Raw genomic sequence first — 17,780 nt, forward strand, 5'->3', positions numbered from 1 at the left:
GTCAGTGTTTATTTACACTTACCCAGCACGGTGTCAGTGTTCACACTTACCCAGCGCGGTGTCAGTGTTCACACTTACCCAGCACAGTGTCAGTGTTCACACTTACCCAGCACAGTGTCAGTGTTCACACTTACCCAGCACAGTGTCAGTGTTCACACTTACCCAGCGCAGTGTCAGTGTTCACACTTACCCAGCGCGGTGTCAGTGTTCACACTTACCCAGCGCGGTGTCAGTGTTCACACTTACCCAGCACAGTGTCAGTGTTCACACTTACCCAGCACAGTGTCAGTGTTCACACTTACCCAGCGCAGTGTCAGTGTTCACACTTACCCAGCGCGGTGTCAGTGTTCACACTTGCCCAGCACGGTGTCAGTGTTTATTTACACTTACCCAGCACGGTGTCAGTGTTCACACTTACCCAGCGCAGTGTCAGTGTTCACACTTATCCAGTGCGGTGTCAGTGTTCACACTTACCCAGCGCGGTGTCAGTGTTCACACTTACCCAGCACAGTGTCAGTGTTCACACTTACCCAGCGCAGTGTCAGTGTTCACACTTACCCAGCGCAGTGTCAGTGTTCACACTTACCCAGCGCGGTGTCAGTGTTCACACTTACCCAGCGCAGTGTCAGTGTTTATTCACACTCACCGTTGGTGTAAGGTGCTTTTTATTGCTGTGTTTTAACCATTCCTCAATCAGTATCCGTTACTCTGATCATCGCGAGCACAGTGTTAGTCACATTAACCGTCTGTGTATCTCTCCCGTTGCCCTGGCGATGGGACCCGTTCCCCTGGCGATGGGACCCGTTCCCCTGACGATGGGGCCCGTTCCCCTGACGATGGGGCCCGTTCCCCTGGCGATGGGGCCCGTTCCCCTGGCGATGGGGCCCGTTCCCCTGGCGATGGGGCCCGTTCCCCTGGCGATGGGGCCCGTTCGTCTGGCGATGGGACCCGTTCGTCTGGCGATGGGACCCGTTCGTCTGGCGATGGGACCCGTTCGTCTGGCGATGGGACCCGTTCGTCTGGCGATGGGACCCGTTCGTCTGGCGATGGGACCCGTTCGTCTGGCGATGGGACCCGTTCGTCTGGCGATGGGACCCGTTCGTCTGGCGATGGGACCCGTTCTTCTGGCGATGGGACCCGTTCTTCTGGCGATGGGACCCGTTCCCCTGGCGATGGGACACATTCTCCTTGTCGCTTTTCATTTTCACTTATTTGTGTCTTGCTGAAGCCTCTGCACTGAACAGGTTTGAGATGGTGACTGTTTCCTCTTCCCAGATTGTATCAGTCCCCCATGTTTGAGTTGTAAGGAGAGGCTGAATAGACTGGGACTTTTTCCCGTGGAGCGTAGGAGGCTGAGGGGTGACCTTATAGAGGTCTATAAAATAATGAGGGGCATAGACAAGGTAGACAGTCAATATCTTTTCCCAAAGGTAGGGGAGTCTAAAACTAGAGGGCATAGGTTTAAGGTGAGAGGGGAGAGATACAAAAGTGTCCAGAGGGGTAATTTTTTCACACAGAGGGTGGTGAGTGTCTGGAACAAGCTGCCAGAGGTAGTAGTAGAGGCGGGAACAATTTTGTCTCATAAAAAGCATTTAGACAGTTACATGGGTACGATGGTATAGAGGGATATGGGCCAAAGGCGGGCAATTGGGACTAGCTTAATGGTTAATAAAAAAAGGGTGGCGTGGACAAGTTGGGCCGAAGAGCCTGTTTCCATGCTGTAAACCTCTATGACTGATACAATCTCTGCCCCCACTCCCCTCCCCTTCCCCTCACTGCCCCATGAGCCTCCACTCCTCTCTTTGCACCCCCCACCCTCGCTGTTACCCCTCCGCCCCTCACTCGCCTCATTGCCGTTACCTGTCTGGTGGTTGGCAGTGCCAGGTTTAACCCTTCGATGGAGATGTTGATGGTGATGCTCATTCCAGCAAATCGCAGGTTGCTTCTCCCCAGGATGGACTGAAGGTATTGGTTCGAAGGCTAAAGGGGATAAAACACAAAGTCAGGTAATAATTATGAAACAAATTTAACCGGTTACTAGCTACTGACTAACCAAACCAAACAATCCGTAACCCCTGGCAGCAGCGGCCCTGCGGCCTCATTTCACATGGGGTTAGTAAGAGGACTGATCAGACGGTGGCGATAAAACCCCTTCCCCTGGCAATGGGACTGTTGCCCTGGCGATGGAACCCGTTGCCCTGGCGATGGGACCCGTTGCCCCGGCGATGGGACCCGTTCCCCCGGCGATGGGACCCGTTCCCCCGGGCGATGGGACCCGTTCCCCCGGGCGATGGGACCCGTTCCCCCGGGCGATGGGACCCGTTCCCCTGGTGATGGGACCCGTTCCCCTGGTGATTGCAACCCGTTCCCCAGAACGTTCCTCATGTTCATTAACATTCCTTATCCCTAATTCCCATTCTGCAGTGACAGTCTTGAGGGAATCAGTGACCGGGTTTGAGAGTCGTTGGGGGGGGGTCTTGAAGGGAAACCCCCACTTCGTTTGTGGCAATGAGCCTCGAGGGCAGCGCTGGTCACAGGGTGGGTGACACATGGAGCCTGAGACCCAAACTTGGGGGGTCTCCAAAAGCTGTCGGATCCTCGTGTCACCATGACGATGTTCCGAAATGAAGCCCCCCCTGCCCCCCCCCCCCGCCTCCCGGGGCGATCAATCAGATGCAGTCCCAGCTCACTCACTGCATTGGTTTATACCTTCCTTTTCCAAACGCCTCTCACCCCGGGAACCGTCTCGTGCAGCCGGTTAATGGCTTCCCTGCAAAAGGAAACATCATTGAATATCAGACGCTGCACTCTGTCATTGTCCCAAACATTCCTCCAGCCCTCACTGCACCCCAGACTGCCAAATTAGACTCTCCCACCCCTCCAAAGAGGAGTCACAACTCAAATGTGGGCAGCCAGTTTTGACAAAGCAAGATCCCAAGAATAGCTTGGTGTGAAATAAGTCACAGGGTTTTCTGGTCCTGTTGGTTGTGGTATAAACAATGGGGAGGAGTCCGATAGTCTTCTTCGGAACGAGGACACGGGAACATCTCGGGAAAGGAGGGGACCCTGTACCCCAGTGAGAGTCAGCACCTTCAGGAGAGGAGGGGACCCTGTACCCCAATGCGGGTCAGCACCTTCAGGAAAGGAAGGGTCCCTGTACCCCAGTGAGAGTCAGCACCTTCAGGAGAGGAAGGGTCCCTGTACCCCAGTGAGAGTCAGCACCTTCAGGAGAGGAGGGGGACCCTGCACCCAGTGAGTGGTGGGGGGGGGGGGCGGGGGGCGGGGGGGGGGCGGGTGGAGAATGGGGACTAGAGATGCTGGGAGTTGGTGTTTTTCGGAAATGTTTTAGCTGGGAGCAGCTGCCTCTGGGAAAAGCAAATTAGCAGCAGGGACTAGAATCAAGAATTTGAATCCTGGGACGGTTTTAAAAAGCAGTTTGTGAGCTGTTGGTCTGTTATTTGTATTTGCAAATATTAAACAAATAAATTTTAAAATAAAAATCAACTTCAAACGGAATGCAGCTACGTGCTGACAAATTGTGTTAAATTGTGATCCATTTCTGCTCACAAATGGGAAATGGAAACCTGGCTTTGTTTGTCCTTTACCAAGTACGTTTTATCTCAATTGGCATCCTAAACACCCAAATAATAGGAGCTGTTTCCACCCAGGAACTTTACAGCCGATTTTATTCACTGTTTGTGAGTTGGTTTCAGTTTTGTCTCCAGTCCTGATATTCTCTGTTATATAAGAATAAGACTGGCCCTTTAATGAACACCATCAATATTAGATTAGTGCTGCAGTCAGCTCTCACTTCACTTTATCGATCTGCCCTGCTGTTTCCACCCTCTCTCAGCACTGCACCACTTACTCTGCTCTGCACGGCCAAGGACTGATCACCATTAAATACAAAACCGTCAGCGCAACAAATCTTGTCTGCTCTTCAAATCCCTGTGTGATGATCTCACAAACACCAGCACACACAATCAACTACTTATTGCTGTGGGGAGACAGACAGAGACTCAGAGACAGAGACACTCAGAGAGAGAGAGACAGACACTCAGAGAGACACTCAGAGAGAGACAGAGGAAGAGAGACACTTAGAGAGAGAGAGGGACACTCGGAGAGAGAAACTCAGAGAGAAACAGAGAGAGAGAGACACTCAGAGAGAGACAGAGAGAGAGACAGAGACACTCGGAGAGATATAGAGAGAGAGAGACATTCAAAGAGAGACAGAGGTACTCAGAGAGAGAGACACTCAGAGAGAGAGAGACAGACACTCAGAGAGACACTCAGAGAGAGACAGAGGAAGAGAGACACTTAGAGAGAGAGAGGGACACTCGGAGAGAGAAACTCAGAGAGAAACAGAGAGAGAGAGAGACACTCAGAGAGAGACAGAGAGAGAGACAGAGACACTCGGAGAGATATAGAGAGAGAGAGACATTCAAAGAGAGACAGAGGCACTCAGAGAGAGAGACACTCAGAGAGAGACACTCAGAGACAGACAGATAGACAGAGAAGCAGACACAAACTAAGAGAGAGAGAGATGCACACACACACAGGAAAACAGAGGGAGAGAGAGACACAGAGAGAGAAACAGACAGAGACTGAGAATGAGAGAGGGAGAAAATGAGGAAGGTGCAAAGGAGAGAGAGCACGAGGGACTGCACACCCTGTGAATGTGTGAATATTTGCAGAGAATGCTCAGAGATCGACTCCCCGAGTGAAAGCAGCACAATAAGCAGATACTTTCTTTAAGAAAGATCTTTGAGGATAAAGTTCGAATATTGATTGTATTTATAGTGTGACCCGTTTGCATCTAAGCTTCTTTAGTTGAGTAACAGTCAATGATCAGAAGCAGTTTTAATCCTATATATTGACCCATTCTATGAACATTCCGTCAGCAATATAGACATTGTCTTACCTTGTGACTTGTGTTCTCGTGTTGAAGTCAAGGGATCTCATTGATTTTACCACTTCGATACAGCCCATATACTGTTAGCAGAAGATCCAGGATCAAACAGAAACACAACCAAAATTAGACACAGCCTCACAACTCAGAAGATGGCCATTCAGCCTTTTGTAGCTATGCTAGCTCTTTGAAGAAACTATCTAATTAGTCCCACTGCATTCTCATAGAAATCATAGAAACCCTACAGTGCAGAAGGAGGCCATTCGGCCCATCGAGTCTGCACCGACCACAATCCCACCCAGGCCCTACCCCCACATATTTACCCGCTAATCCCTCTAACCTACACATCTTCAGACTCTAAGGGGCAATTTTTCACCTGGCCAATCAACCTAACCCGCACATCTTTGGACTGTGGGAGGAAACCGGAGCACCCGGAGGAAACCCACGCAGACACGAGGAGAATGTGCAAACTCCACACAGACAGTGACCCGCGCCGGGAATCGAACCCGGGACCCTGGAGCTGTGAAGCAGCAGTGCTAGCCACTGTGCCACCGTGCCGCCCTCTTTCCAATGATCCTGTGAAAGTTCTGTTTGAATCTGTACCTCCGCAAATGTTTATTCTTTTACAGGATGTGGGCCCCAGTGACAAAGTCCAGATTTATTACCCATCATGAAATGCATTCGAGAATGTGGTGGTGAGCTGCCTTTCTGAATCGCTTGCAGGAACTCCCTCAGCGCTGTTAATGATGGGACATCCATCCAAATTATTTCCTTCTGACTTTATTGGAGAAGTCTCGCTCATGCCACACTTGGTTCTTTCAATAATCACCTTAAATCTGTGTCTTTGATTAGTGATCCGTTCACTTTATCAACACCCTCCATCATTTTGAACATCTGGAGTAAATCTCCTCTTAACCTTCTCTGCTGTTGGGAGAGGGGGAGCTGGTAGAATTTCAATTCACAGAATCTGGAATTGAAAGCTAATCTCAGTAACAGTGACCCTGAAACCTTTAGGGAAGGAAGTCTGCCGTCCTTACCCGGTCTGACCTACATGTGACTCCAGACCCACAGCAATGTGGTTGACTCTGAAATGGCCGAGCGAGACACTTTGGGGCAACAAATGCTACCTTGTCATTGATGTCCACACCCAAGAAAGAGAGAAATCACGGACGTTCCCCCTCCCTGGAACCACTGGAGTAAATTCCTCCACACCCCAAGGCCTTGACATCCTTCCTAAAGTGTGATGTCCGGAATTGAACACAATACTCCAGCTGACAGGGTCTTGGATACCCATACACATGCACCACAGAGACTTGACATGTCAGTACAGCAAGTGTTAAGGAGAGGAAATCCATTATTACAAAGGAATTAAGGTACAAGAGTAAAATAAATCTTCCTACAGTTGAACCTTGGTGAGATCACACCTGGAGTGTTGTGGACAACTTTTGATCTCCTTACTTAAGGAAGAATATACTTACTATGGAGTGAGTGCAACAAAGGTTCACCAGGCTGATATAGAAACCAAATTACTGCAGATGCTGGAATCTGAAACTAAAACTGAAAATGCTGGAAAATCTCATCCTGACTCGAAATGTTGGCTCCATTCTCTCTCTCCACAGACGCTGTCAGACCTGCTGAGATTTTCCAGCATTTTCTGTTTTTGTTTCAGATTCCAGCACTGACTCCTGGAATAAGTCCTAGAGTTTGGGTAGACGAGGAGTATATTCCCTCAAGTTTAGAAGGATGCGAGGTGATCTCTTTGAAACATATAAATTTTTGAAGCGGTTTGACAGTGTAGATGCTGACAGGATGTTTCGCCTGACTGGGGAATCTGGAACAAAGGGTCACATTCTCAGGAGAAGGGGTTGGCCATTAGGACTGAGATGAGGGGAAATACCTTCACTAAGGGAGTCGTGAATCTTTGAAATTCTCCCCCAGAGAGTTGCAGACGCTCAGTGATTGAGAATATTCAAGACTGAGATTGATGAGCTTTTGGACACTGAGGGAGCGCAGAGTCCTGGGGAAAGTGCAAGATGGTGGATCAGCCATAGTCTTATCGAATGGCAGAGCAGCTTGAGGGGCCGAATGGTCATCCACTCCTATTTCTTACATTCTTCAAAAGAGTTCAGTGCAAATTCCTTGCTTTGTACTCGAACGCACTGTTAATAAAACCCAGGATCACAGAGACTTTTTGTTTTGAGATTTTGAGACTTCTCAAGTTGTACTCCCTCCTGTGTCTGTATTTGTGATGTGGAGAGGCCGGCGTTGGACTGGGGTAAACACAGTAAGAAGTCTCACAACACCAGGTTAAAGTCCTGGAGGAGCCTGAGACTCCGAAAGTCAGTTTAGGACAGAGTTGAGGAGGAACTTCTTCTCTCAGAGGGTGGTGAATCTCTGGAATTCTCTGCCCACTGAAGTGGTGGAGGCTACCTCGTTGAATATGTTTAAGTCACGGATAGATGGATTCCTGATCGGGAGGGGAATTAAGGGTTATGGGGAGCAGGCGGTAAGTGGAACTGATTCACTTCAGATCAGCCATGATCTTATTGAATGGCGGGGCAGGCTCGAGGGGCTAGATGGCCAACTCCTGCTCCTATTTCTTATGTTCTTATGTTCTTATTAGTGCCAAATAAACCTGTTGGACTTTAACCTGGTGTTGTGAGACTTCTTTCTGTATTCGTACCAGACAAGGCAAACACAGGGCTCCTTTTCCCTTTATAAATCGAGTCTGTAAAGAGAAAAATCACAGTAAGAAGTTTAACAACACCAGGTTAAAGTCCAACAGGTTTATTTGGTAGCAAAAGCCACACAAGCTTTCAGAGCTCCAAGCCCCTTCTTCAGGTGAGTGGGAATGACAGAATTCTCACTCACCTGAAGAAGGGGCTTGGAGCTCCGAAAGCTTGTGTGGCTTTTGCCACCAAATAAACCTGTTGGACTTTAACCTGGTGTTGTTAAACGTCTTACTATGTTTACCCCAGTCCAACGCTGGCATCTCCACATCAGAGAAAAATCAGCCAGGGTCCCTGCTCTGGATCTCAATCCAGCCGCTGATGGGAAGTGAGTGAGAGGTTGCTGATTGTGGAGATAGTTAACAGATCATCAGCACAGAAACGAAACAAACACACACACGTTGCTGTTCCAACAACCTGTCCTGGTCCCCCCCATGCCGACACTATAGTTAACAAAGTCCACCAACGCCTCTACTTTCTCAGAAGACTAAGGAAATTTGGCATGTCTGCGACGTCTCTCACCAACTTTTACAGATGCCCCATAGAAAGCATTCTTTCTGGTTGTATCACAGCTTGGTCTGGGCTCCTGCTCTGAAGAAACTACAAAGGGTCATGAACGTAGCCCAGTCCATCACTCAAACCTGCCTCCCACCCATTGACTGCCTCAGAAAAGCATAATGAAGGACCCCACGCACCCCAGGCATACTATCTTCCACCTTCTTCCATCGGGAAAAAGATACAAAGGGCGGCACGGTGGCACAGTGGTTAGCACTGCTGCCTCACAATACCAGGGACCCAAGTTCGATTCCCGGCTTGGGTCACTGTCTGTGCGGAGTCTGCATGTTCTCCCTGTGTCTGTGTGGGTTTCCTCCGGGTGCTCCGGTTTCCTCCCACAATCTGAAAGACGTGCTGGTTAGGTGCATTGGCCGTGCTAAATTCTCCCTCAGTGTACCTGAACAGGCGCTGGAGTATGGTGACTAGGGGATTTTCACAGTAACTTCATTGCAGTGTTAACGTAAGCTTACTTATGACATTAATAAGTAAACTTTTACAGAAGTCTGAGGACACGTACCAATCGACTCAAGAACAGCTTCTTCCCTGCCCGTCAGACTTTTGAATGGACCTATCTTGTATTAAGTTGATCTTCTCTACACCCTAGCTATGACTGTAACACTACATTCCGCACTGTCTCATTTCCTTCTCTATGAATGGTATGCTTTGTCTGTATAGCGTGCAAGGAACAATACTTTTCACTGTATACTAATACACGTGAGAATAATAAATCAAATCAAATCAAAACATGCCGACACACACACTCACACACAATACAAACAGGATTGAAACCTAGGAAGACATATTTCACACAAGGACTGGGCTGCGTTCGAGAGGTGATATATTAGCATGAATGCAGGGAATAGCAGCAGCACAGCCCGAGAGCCGGGAGGGATTCTACTGGCTGGGGGAGGGCTGGATACTGAGTTTCACAGCTGCTCAAATTACATTTTGGTCTCTTAAGTAGCTCATCACAGCTCCCAGCACTCAGATGAGGAGGCAAGGTCACACAGGGCACAAATAATGCTGGAAATGGATAAAGCGCTGAATCATTTAGGATTCTGCCCACCATCTCCGCTACTATCATCTCTCACTGCCCAATACACCAGAGATTCAGCTCATCATATTTCACTTTGGGTACAAACCAGTGTACAAAGGGAACTCACTGACCCAGCAGCAATTCAAGGCAGTCTGTGTAAGTAAAGGGAAATGGGATAAGATAGGCTGAGCACAATAACCATCATAGAATCCCAACAGTGCAGAAAGAGGCCACTCGGCCAATCGAGTCTGCACCAACTCTCCGACAGAGCATCTTACCCAGGCCCTATCCCTGTAACCCCACGGATTTACCCCGCTGATCCCCCTCATTTACACATCTTGGAACACTAAAGGGTTATTTACTACGGCCAATCAACTGCAAGATGGAGTAGATAGACTAGCAAAATAGACAGATAAGTGGCAGATGGAATGAAAAGTGAGATTTGTTGCATTTTGACAGGAGATCAATATGGGCTTAGTGACACAATTCTAAAGCGTCTACAGGGACAGAGAAACCTGGAGGTTCACGGGCACAGCTTACAGTAGGTGGCAGGAATATTGAGAGAGAAATGAAGAACGTATATGAGATCTTGGGATTTTCATATATAATGGGTAGTAAGTACAAAAACAGAGAAATCCTAGATAACCTTCTTCACTGTCCACTATGCCACCAGTCTTAGTGTCTTCTCCAAACTTACTAACAATGCCCCCTATATTCTCATCCAAATCATTAATATAAATGACAAATAGCAGTGGGCCCAGCACTGATCCCTGAGGCACACCGCTGGTCACAGGCCTCCAGTTTGAAAAACAATCCTCTACAACCACCCTCTGGCTTCTGTCATCAAGCCAATTTTGTATCCAATTGGCTACCTCACCCGGGATCCCAAGAGATTTAACCTTATGCAACAACCTACCATGCGGTACCTTGTCAAAGGCCTTGCTAAAGTCCATGTAGACAACATCGACTGCACTGCCCTCATCTACCTTCTTGGTTACCCCTTCAAAAAGCTCAATCAAATTTGTGAGACATGATTTTCCACTCACAAAGCCATGCTGACTGTCCCTAATCAGTCCTTGCATCTCTAAATGCCTGTAGATCCTGTCTCTCAGAATACCTTCCAACAACTTACCTACGACAGACGTAAGGCTCACTGGCCTGTAGTTTCCAGGCTTTTCCCTGCAGCCCTTCTTAAACAAAGGCAAACATTTGCCACCCTCCAATCTTCAGGCACCTCACCTGTGGCTGTCAATGATTCAAATATCTCGGCTAGGGGACCCGCAATTTCCTCCCTCGCCTCCCACAACATCCTGGGATACACTTCATCGCGTCCCGGGGATTTATCTACCTTGATGCGATTTAAGACTTCCAGCACTTCCTTCTCTGTTATATGTACACTCTTCAAGACATCACTCTTTATTTCCCCAAGTTCCCTAACATCCATGTCTTTCTCAACAGCAATTATTGATGGGAAGTATTCATTTAGGATCTCACCCATCTCTTGTGGATCCACACTCTTCAAGGTATCCACTTGATCCCAGCTGCCTATGCATGTCATGTACCTCCTTCTTCTTCTTGGCCAGAGCCTCAATATCGACATGATGGATGTGTTGTCCAAGATGGGGTTTGGAGAGGGAATCTGCTGTTATGAATGGGTTAACAGATCTTCCAACTAAGTCCTAATTTGATGTCAATTGTCCAATGGAAATCACAGATATACAAAGAGGCTACAGGTGGCATTATTTTGTTGCTGGAGAATTGTGTGGAGTTGGATCAAAGGAATAAAGGTATTTTATGAGGAAGCTGAACTTGTGTCTCCTTTACTCCACAGCATCCGAGAGGCTCAAACGCCTGCAATTGGGTCCAAGCGCTCTACACAAGCATCAGTCGTGCAGTTTCAATCAATGGGTGAGAATCAAAAGTTTTCAGATCAAATCTGGTCTCCTCAGTCCTGTTTGTGTGTTGCAGAGAGCTTTTGCTGAGTCCATCAGGAACAGTCCGGGCATAAGAGGAGTGATGATCCCAGCAGCTGAGGCACTTGGGTCGAAGGCTCCCTGTACATGGACGATGTTGCTGTCTTCAGCTCGGATCCGATTTTAGTGCACAGGCTCCTGAACCTCTGTGACTAGTTCAAACTGGCCTTGGGAGCCATGGTCAACAGTAGCAAAAGCAAGGCCATGTTCTTTGGGAACTGGGCTAGCCGATCGTTTGTCCCCTTCACCGTCAGGTCGGATTACCTGAAGGTGCTGGGTTATGATTCAGGGCAAATGGAGCATGTGCCAAAAACCGGAAGGAGCATATTGACAGGATAAAGCAGAAACTGGGCATGTCCTCTCCATTGTGGACAAAATCCTGCTCATCAGGTATGAGGTACTCTCAGGGTTGCTGCACGTGGCACAGGTCTGGCCCATATCCCAATCCTGAGCTGCAGCCATCTTCAATTCACCTGGAGATCCAAGATGGATCGTGTCCAAAGAGACACAAATCTCTGGATAAGGGAGGAAAAAAACGCACCAACATCCTGATGTCCACCTCTATGTGCAGCTGCATCAAGCTGTACGTAGATTCTCGGTACGCAAACACCAAGTGTCACTAAATCTTGAGCTTCTACCTATCTCTGGTGTTGCGATGGATGGGCCTGGCCACATTGCTGCAAAATGCTCCGAGTAGTTAGACCGTGTCATATCACCTGTCCTCGTGGAAAAACTTTGTTCAGGAAAACACCTTTGACCACAAGGCAGCGATCTCATAGAATTCCTACAGTGCAGAAGGAGGCCATTTGGTCCATCAAGCCTGCACCGACAACAATCCCACCTAGGCCCTGTCCCCATAACCTCACTATTTACCTGCTAATCCCCTGACACTAAGGGGCAATTTAGCATGGCCAATCCACCTAACCCGCACATCTTTGGACTGTGGGAGAAAACCGGAGCACCCGGGGGAAACCCACCCAGACACAGGGAGAATGTCCACACAGTCACCCAAGGCCAGAATCGAACCCGGGTCCCTGGCGCTGTGAGGCAGCAGTGCTAACCACTGTGCCACCATGCTGCTCTGGTCTGTACATAATGCCTACAAAACCCTGAGTGAAAAGGGTGGATCCCATCAGCTGATTCCCCGAGCAGACTGATAGTCATCTTCAGATCAGCCATGATCTTATTGAATGGTGGGGCAGGCTCGAGGGGCTAGATGGCCTACTTCTGCTCCTATTTCTTATGTTCTTATCTGGCAGAACGCCTCATCAGCAGAACTTTCAAACAAGCACCAAGACCTAGCTTGGCTGGTGGTGAGAAGGGCACTTCCCATCAGGTCCTTTATGCATGCCCGAGGTATCTGCACCACCACATGCTGCCCTCAAAGTGGCTGTGGGAAGGGGGAAAGAGACACTCGCACACCTCCTTGTGAAGTATGCCTTTCTTCGCAGAGGACGTCTGGAAAGAAATGCGGTGATGTTTGTCGATGGTCATCCCGAGCAGCTCTGAGACGTTGTTCCCTGGGACGCACTCCGGGACAAACGTCAGCTGCTGCTGGAGAATGAAAGATGCTCCTAGGGCTGCCTGAAACTTGGTGATCTTCCAGTGCAAAGAAATGTCCTCGAACAAGTGTTGCAGACTGGCACATTCCAAGGTCCAGAGCTTTGTGCTGAGGGACGCACTCAAGCTTGAGGCAGCTGCCACCAAGTTAGAATGGGGTAAGGGCACTGTGTAAGGCCTTTCAACCAATGTACACTGAGGGGACAGGAATCATAAAGGACCCCCTCGGGCTGTGTGGCTCACAGTGAATTAAATATGTATCATGACAACTCAAATACCCTTAGACTATCTGCAACGAGCATTTTGAAATTCTCAGTGTGATGTCTCAGGGATTCTCAGTGTGATGTCTCAGGGATTCTCAGTGTGATTTCTCAGTGATCAGCGTTCGCTGCACTGCATTAATAACGGGCGGCACAGTGGTTAGCACTGCTGCCTCACAGCGTCAGGGACCCAGGTTCAATTCCCGGTTTGGGTCACTGTCTGTGTGGAGTTTGCACATTCTCCCCGTGTCTGCGTGGGTTTCCTCCGGGTGCTCCGGTTTCCTCCCACAGTCTGAAAGACGTGCTGGTTAGGCGCATTGACCCGAACAGGCGCCAGAGTGTGGCGACTAGGGGAATTTCACAGTAACTTCATTGCAGTGTTAATGTAAGCCTTACTTGTGACTAATAAATAAACTTGAAACTTTAAAAACTTTAACTTCAGTTCGGGTGTTCAGTATTTCAAAATGGATAACAAGACTCTAAGAGGCCATTGACAAACTGTTGGAATGGGCAGTTACATTGACTGATTCAATTCAGTGCAACAATTGGCTAATGTGAAAAACGATACAGTTTGGGAGGAAGCCCAAGGAGGAGCAATAAAAATTAACGATGCAATTCTAAACGAGGTGCAGGAGCAGAGGGACTGGGGGTGCATGTGCAGAAATCATTGAAGGTGGCAGGGCAAGTTGAGAAAGAAGGTGTTCAGGAACCTGGGCTTTATAAGCAGAAGGATAGAATGCGGAGAGAAGGGGATTATGGTGAATTTGTATAAGACTCAACTGGAGTATTGTGTCCAATTCTAGGTATCGTGCTTTAGAAAGAATACGATAGCATTAGAGAAAGTGCTGGAAAAAAAGATAAGAATGTTTCCAGAGACGAGACTCCAGTTAGGTGGAAAGATGAGAGAATCTGGAATTGATCTTACAGACTTTGAGAGGAGAAAGTGTTGAAAATCACAGAGCAGCCTGAACAGAGTTGACAGGGAGAGATTGTTCCCATTGGCAGAAGGATTGAGAACCAGACAACATCGAGTTAAGCTGGTTCGCTAAAGAACCAAAGGCAACATGAGGAAATCTCTTTTTATGCATCAAATGGTCAGGATCTGGAACTGCCCGAGAGTGTGGCGGAGACTGATTCAATATAATTTCCCAAAGGGAATTGGATAATTATCGGAATTGAAAAAATGTTCAGGGCTGTGGGAAAAAGATTGATGAGCTGTCTCGCCGAGATGTTCTTTCAGAAGCTGAAACAGCCATTAGAACAAATGAAGTAGGAGCAGGAGGAGGCCATTCGGCCCATCAAGCCTGCTCTGCCATTCCATTAGATCATGGCTGATCTGACTGTAACCTCAACTCCACTTTCCTGCCTCTTCCCCCCATAACCATCAACTCTTGTCAGTCACAAATCTGTGTAACTCAGCCTTGAACAGATTCAGTGACCTAGCCCCCACTGCTCTCTGCGGAAATACATTCCACAGAACATTGGAAAGAAATTCCTACTCGTCTCCATCTTAATGGGAGGCCGCAAATTCTGAAACTGTGCCCCCTAGTGAGGGGAAACATCCTTTCAGCATCAACCCTGTCAATGTGAGGGGCTGAATGGTCTCTTACTGTGCTGTAACTATTCTACAATAAACAAATCCCTACAGTGCAGAAGGAGGCCATTCGGCCTATTGAGCCTGCACTAACAATCCCACCCAGGCCCTATCCCCATAACCTCATGGATTTACCCTGCTAGTCCCCCTGACACTAAAGGGGCAATTTAGCACGGCTAATCCACCTAATCTGCACATCTTTGGAGTGTGGGGGGAAACCAGAGCACCTGGAGGAAACCCACGCAGACACGGGGAGAACGTGCAAACTCCCGAGGCTGGAATTGAACCCGTGTCCCCAGCGCTGTGAGGCAGCAGTGCTAACCACTGTGCCATCGTGCCGCCCAAAATGCTTTCTGGAAGTCCAGATAAACCACATCCATCCACATTCCACTGACAAAATTCACTCAGGTCCATTCAGCAAAATCTATCCAAACAAACCCATGTGCGATCTCTCTCACCAACTCCAATTTCTCAGCCTTCAGTCACTCAGTCCTTAATGAGAGATTCCAGAAACATTCCCACAGCAGATGTTAGAGTAACAGGGCTGTCATTCCCTGTTCTCTCTCTGTCTGTCTGTGTCTCAGTGACACAGCTCTCTGTCTGTCAGTCTCTCTCTCTCTGTCTCTCTCTCTCTCTCTGTGTCTCAGTGACACAGCTCTCTGTCTGTCAGTCTCTCTCTCTCTCTCTGTGTCTCAGCTCTCTGTCTGTCAGTCTCTCTCTCTCTGTGTCTCAGTGACACAGCTCTCTGTCTGTCAGTCTCTCTCTCTCTCTGTGTGTTTGCTACCAAATAAACCTGTTGGACTTTAACCTGGTGTTGTGAGACTTCTTACTGTGCTTACCCCAGTCCAACGCCGGCATCTCCACATCGTGTCTCAGTGACACAGCTCTCTGTCTGTCAGTCTCTCTCTCTGTGTCTCAGTGACACAGCTCTCTGTCTGTCAGTCTCTCTCTCTGTGTCTCAGTGACACAGCTCTCTGTCTGTCAGTCTCTCTCTCTCTCTCAGTGACATAGCTGTCTGTCTGTCAGTCTCTCTCTCTCTGTCTCTCTCTCTGTGTCTCAGTGACACAGCTCTCTGTCTGTCAGTCTCTCTCTCTCTCTGTGTCTCAGTGACACAGCTCTCTGTCTGTCAGTCTCTCTCTCTCTGTCTCTCTGTGTCTCAGTGACACAGCTCTCTGTCTGTCAGTCTCTCTCTGTGTGTCTCAGTGACACAGCTCTCTGTCTGTCAGTCTCTCTCTCTCTCTCTCTCTGTGTCTCAGTGACACAGCTCTCTGCCTGTCAGTCTCTCTCTGTGTCTCAGTGACACAGCTCTCTGTCTGTCTGTCTCTGTCTCTCAGTGACACAGCTGTCTGTCTGTCTGTCTCTCTCTCTCTCTGTGTCTCAGTGACACAGCTCTCTGTCTGTCTGTCTCTGTCTCTCAGTGACACAGCTGTCTGTCTGTCTGTCTCTCTCTCTCTCTCTCTCTCTCTCTGTGTCGCAGTGACACAGCTCTCTGTCTGTCTCTGTCTCTCAGTGACACAGCTGTCTGTCTGTCAGTCTCTCTCTCTCTCTCTCTGTGTCTCAGTGACACAGCTCTCTGTCTGTCTGTCTCTGTCTCTCAGTGACACAGCTGTCTGTCTGTCTGTCTCTCTCTCTCTCTCTGTGTCTCAGTGACACAGCTCTCTGTCTGTCAGTCTCTCTCTCTCTCTGTGTGTCTCAGTGACACAGCTCTCTGTCTGTCTGTCTCTCTCTCTCTCAGTGACACAGCTGTCTGTCTGTCTGTCTCTCTCTGTGACACAGCTGTCTGTCTGTCTCTCTGCCCTCCCAACAATACAACTTCTGTTGTAACTTTTCTCGAAAGCCTTTCCCTGCAGAATGATTGGGGCAGTTTGCAGTGAGTGAGGAAGGGGCAGTGTCTGAGCAGAGGGTGCTGTGGGCACTCCCTGTGTACCAGCTGGATGGGTGCTGGTGGGTGCAGGGTGTCAGCACCCTGGGGTGTCAGCACCCTGGGGTGTCAGCAGCACCCCCCCCCCCCCCCCCCCCCCAGCCCCCAGCCCCCAGCCCCCAGCCCCCATACTCACCCGCACCATGTAGGAGACCCCCGAGCCCAGGATCTGGGTGTCCGGGTGCAGCCAACCCTCCGAGGGTTTCTGGATGAAGCTGCCTCTGCGCTCGCAGCCCTCCCCGGCCAGGCGGAGCCCCTCCACCCGCAGCCTCCTGGCGGGCAGCCGGCCCGGGGAGCAGGGAGGGGGGCAGAGTGAGTCGCAGGAGCCCAGCACCGTGGCCAGGCCGGCCCGCGGGGCAGGCAGCTCCTTGGCCGGGCTCCGGCCGCTCAGGAAGCTGGGGGAGGAGGGCGAGAATTTCCAGTGCGGGATCCTGGGGATAAAGGTGCAGAAAGTGGTGCCGTCCTCCGGCTCTTCGGCCACGGGAGCTGCACCCAGCCGCCCGCTCATCCTCACGCTGCCCGCGCTCACCCACTCGCTCCGGAACCGGTCATATTTGGGTTTCATTCGCCGAGAGCTGCCCCCTGGAAGCGGCAGGTTCTCCAGCCCCGCCGCTGATGTCATTGAGGGAGTGAATCATCCACTGACCGCAGCATCGCAACCCCGGGGGAGAGAGACTGGGATAGAGAGAGAGAGACTGGGATAGAGAGAGAGACTGGGATAGAGAGAGAGAGAGACTGGGATAGAGAGAGAGAGAGAGAGACTGGGATAGAGAGAGAGAGAGAGACTGGGATAGAGAAAGAGAGAGAGACTGGGATAGAGAGAGAGAGAGAGACTGGGATAGAGAGACTGGGACAGAGAGAGAGAGAGAGAGACTGGGATAGAGAGAGAGAGACTGGGATAGAGAGAGAGAGAGACTGGGATAGAGAGAGAGAGAGACTGGGATAGAGAGAGAGAGACTGGGATAGAGAGAGAGAGACTGGGATAGAGAGAGAGAGAGAGAGACACGGATAGAGAGAGAGAGAGACTGGGATATAGAGAGAGAGAGAGACTGGGATAGAGAGAGAGAGAGACTGGGATAGAGAGAGAGAGAGACTGGGATAGAGAGAGAGAGAGACTGGGATAGAGAGAGAGAGAGAGAGAGACTGGGATAGAGAGAGAGAGAGAGAGAGACTGGGATAGAGAGAGAGACAGAGACTGGGATAGAGAGAGAGAGAGACTGGGATAGAGAGAGAGAGAGACTGG

At 49.5% G+C, this 17,780-nt stretch overlaps 1 protein-coding gene across 2 annotated transcripts in view; it reads right to left on the reverse strand.

Moving 5' to 3' along the window:
- Window positions 1-17,295, reverse strand: part of shc2 (SHC (Src homology 2 domain containing) transforming protein 2) — a 58,100-nt gene extending 40,805 nt beyond the window's left edge. For both annotated transcript variants that reach the window (XM_078198512.1, XM_078198511.1), the window contains exons 1-4: window positions 16,674-17,295; window positions 4,922-4,992; window positions 2,710-2,770; window positions 1,861-1,980 (exon numbers count right to left, since the gene is read on the reverse strand). In XM_078198512.1, the coding sequence (XP_078054638.1) occupies window positions 1,861-1,980; window positions 2,710-2,770; window positions 4,922-4,992; window positions 16,674-17,159 (738 nt within the window). In that variant the 5' untranslated portion in view covers window positions 17,160-17,295. The remainder of the gene's footprint in view (window positions 1-1,860; window positions 1,981-2,709; window positions 2,771-4,921; window positions 4,993-16,673) is intronic.
- Window positions 17,296-17,780: the final 485 nt, after the last annotated feature.

Source organism: Mustelus asterias, chromosome 26, assembly GCF_964213995.1.
Source record: "Mustelus asterias chromosome 26, sMusAst1.hap1.1, whole genome shotgun sequence".
Lineage (NCBI taxonomy): Eukaryota > Metazoa > Chordata > Chondrichthyes > Carcharhiniformes > Triakidae > Mustelus > Mustelus asterias.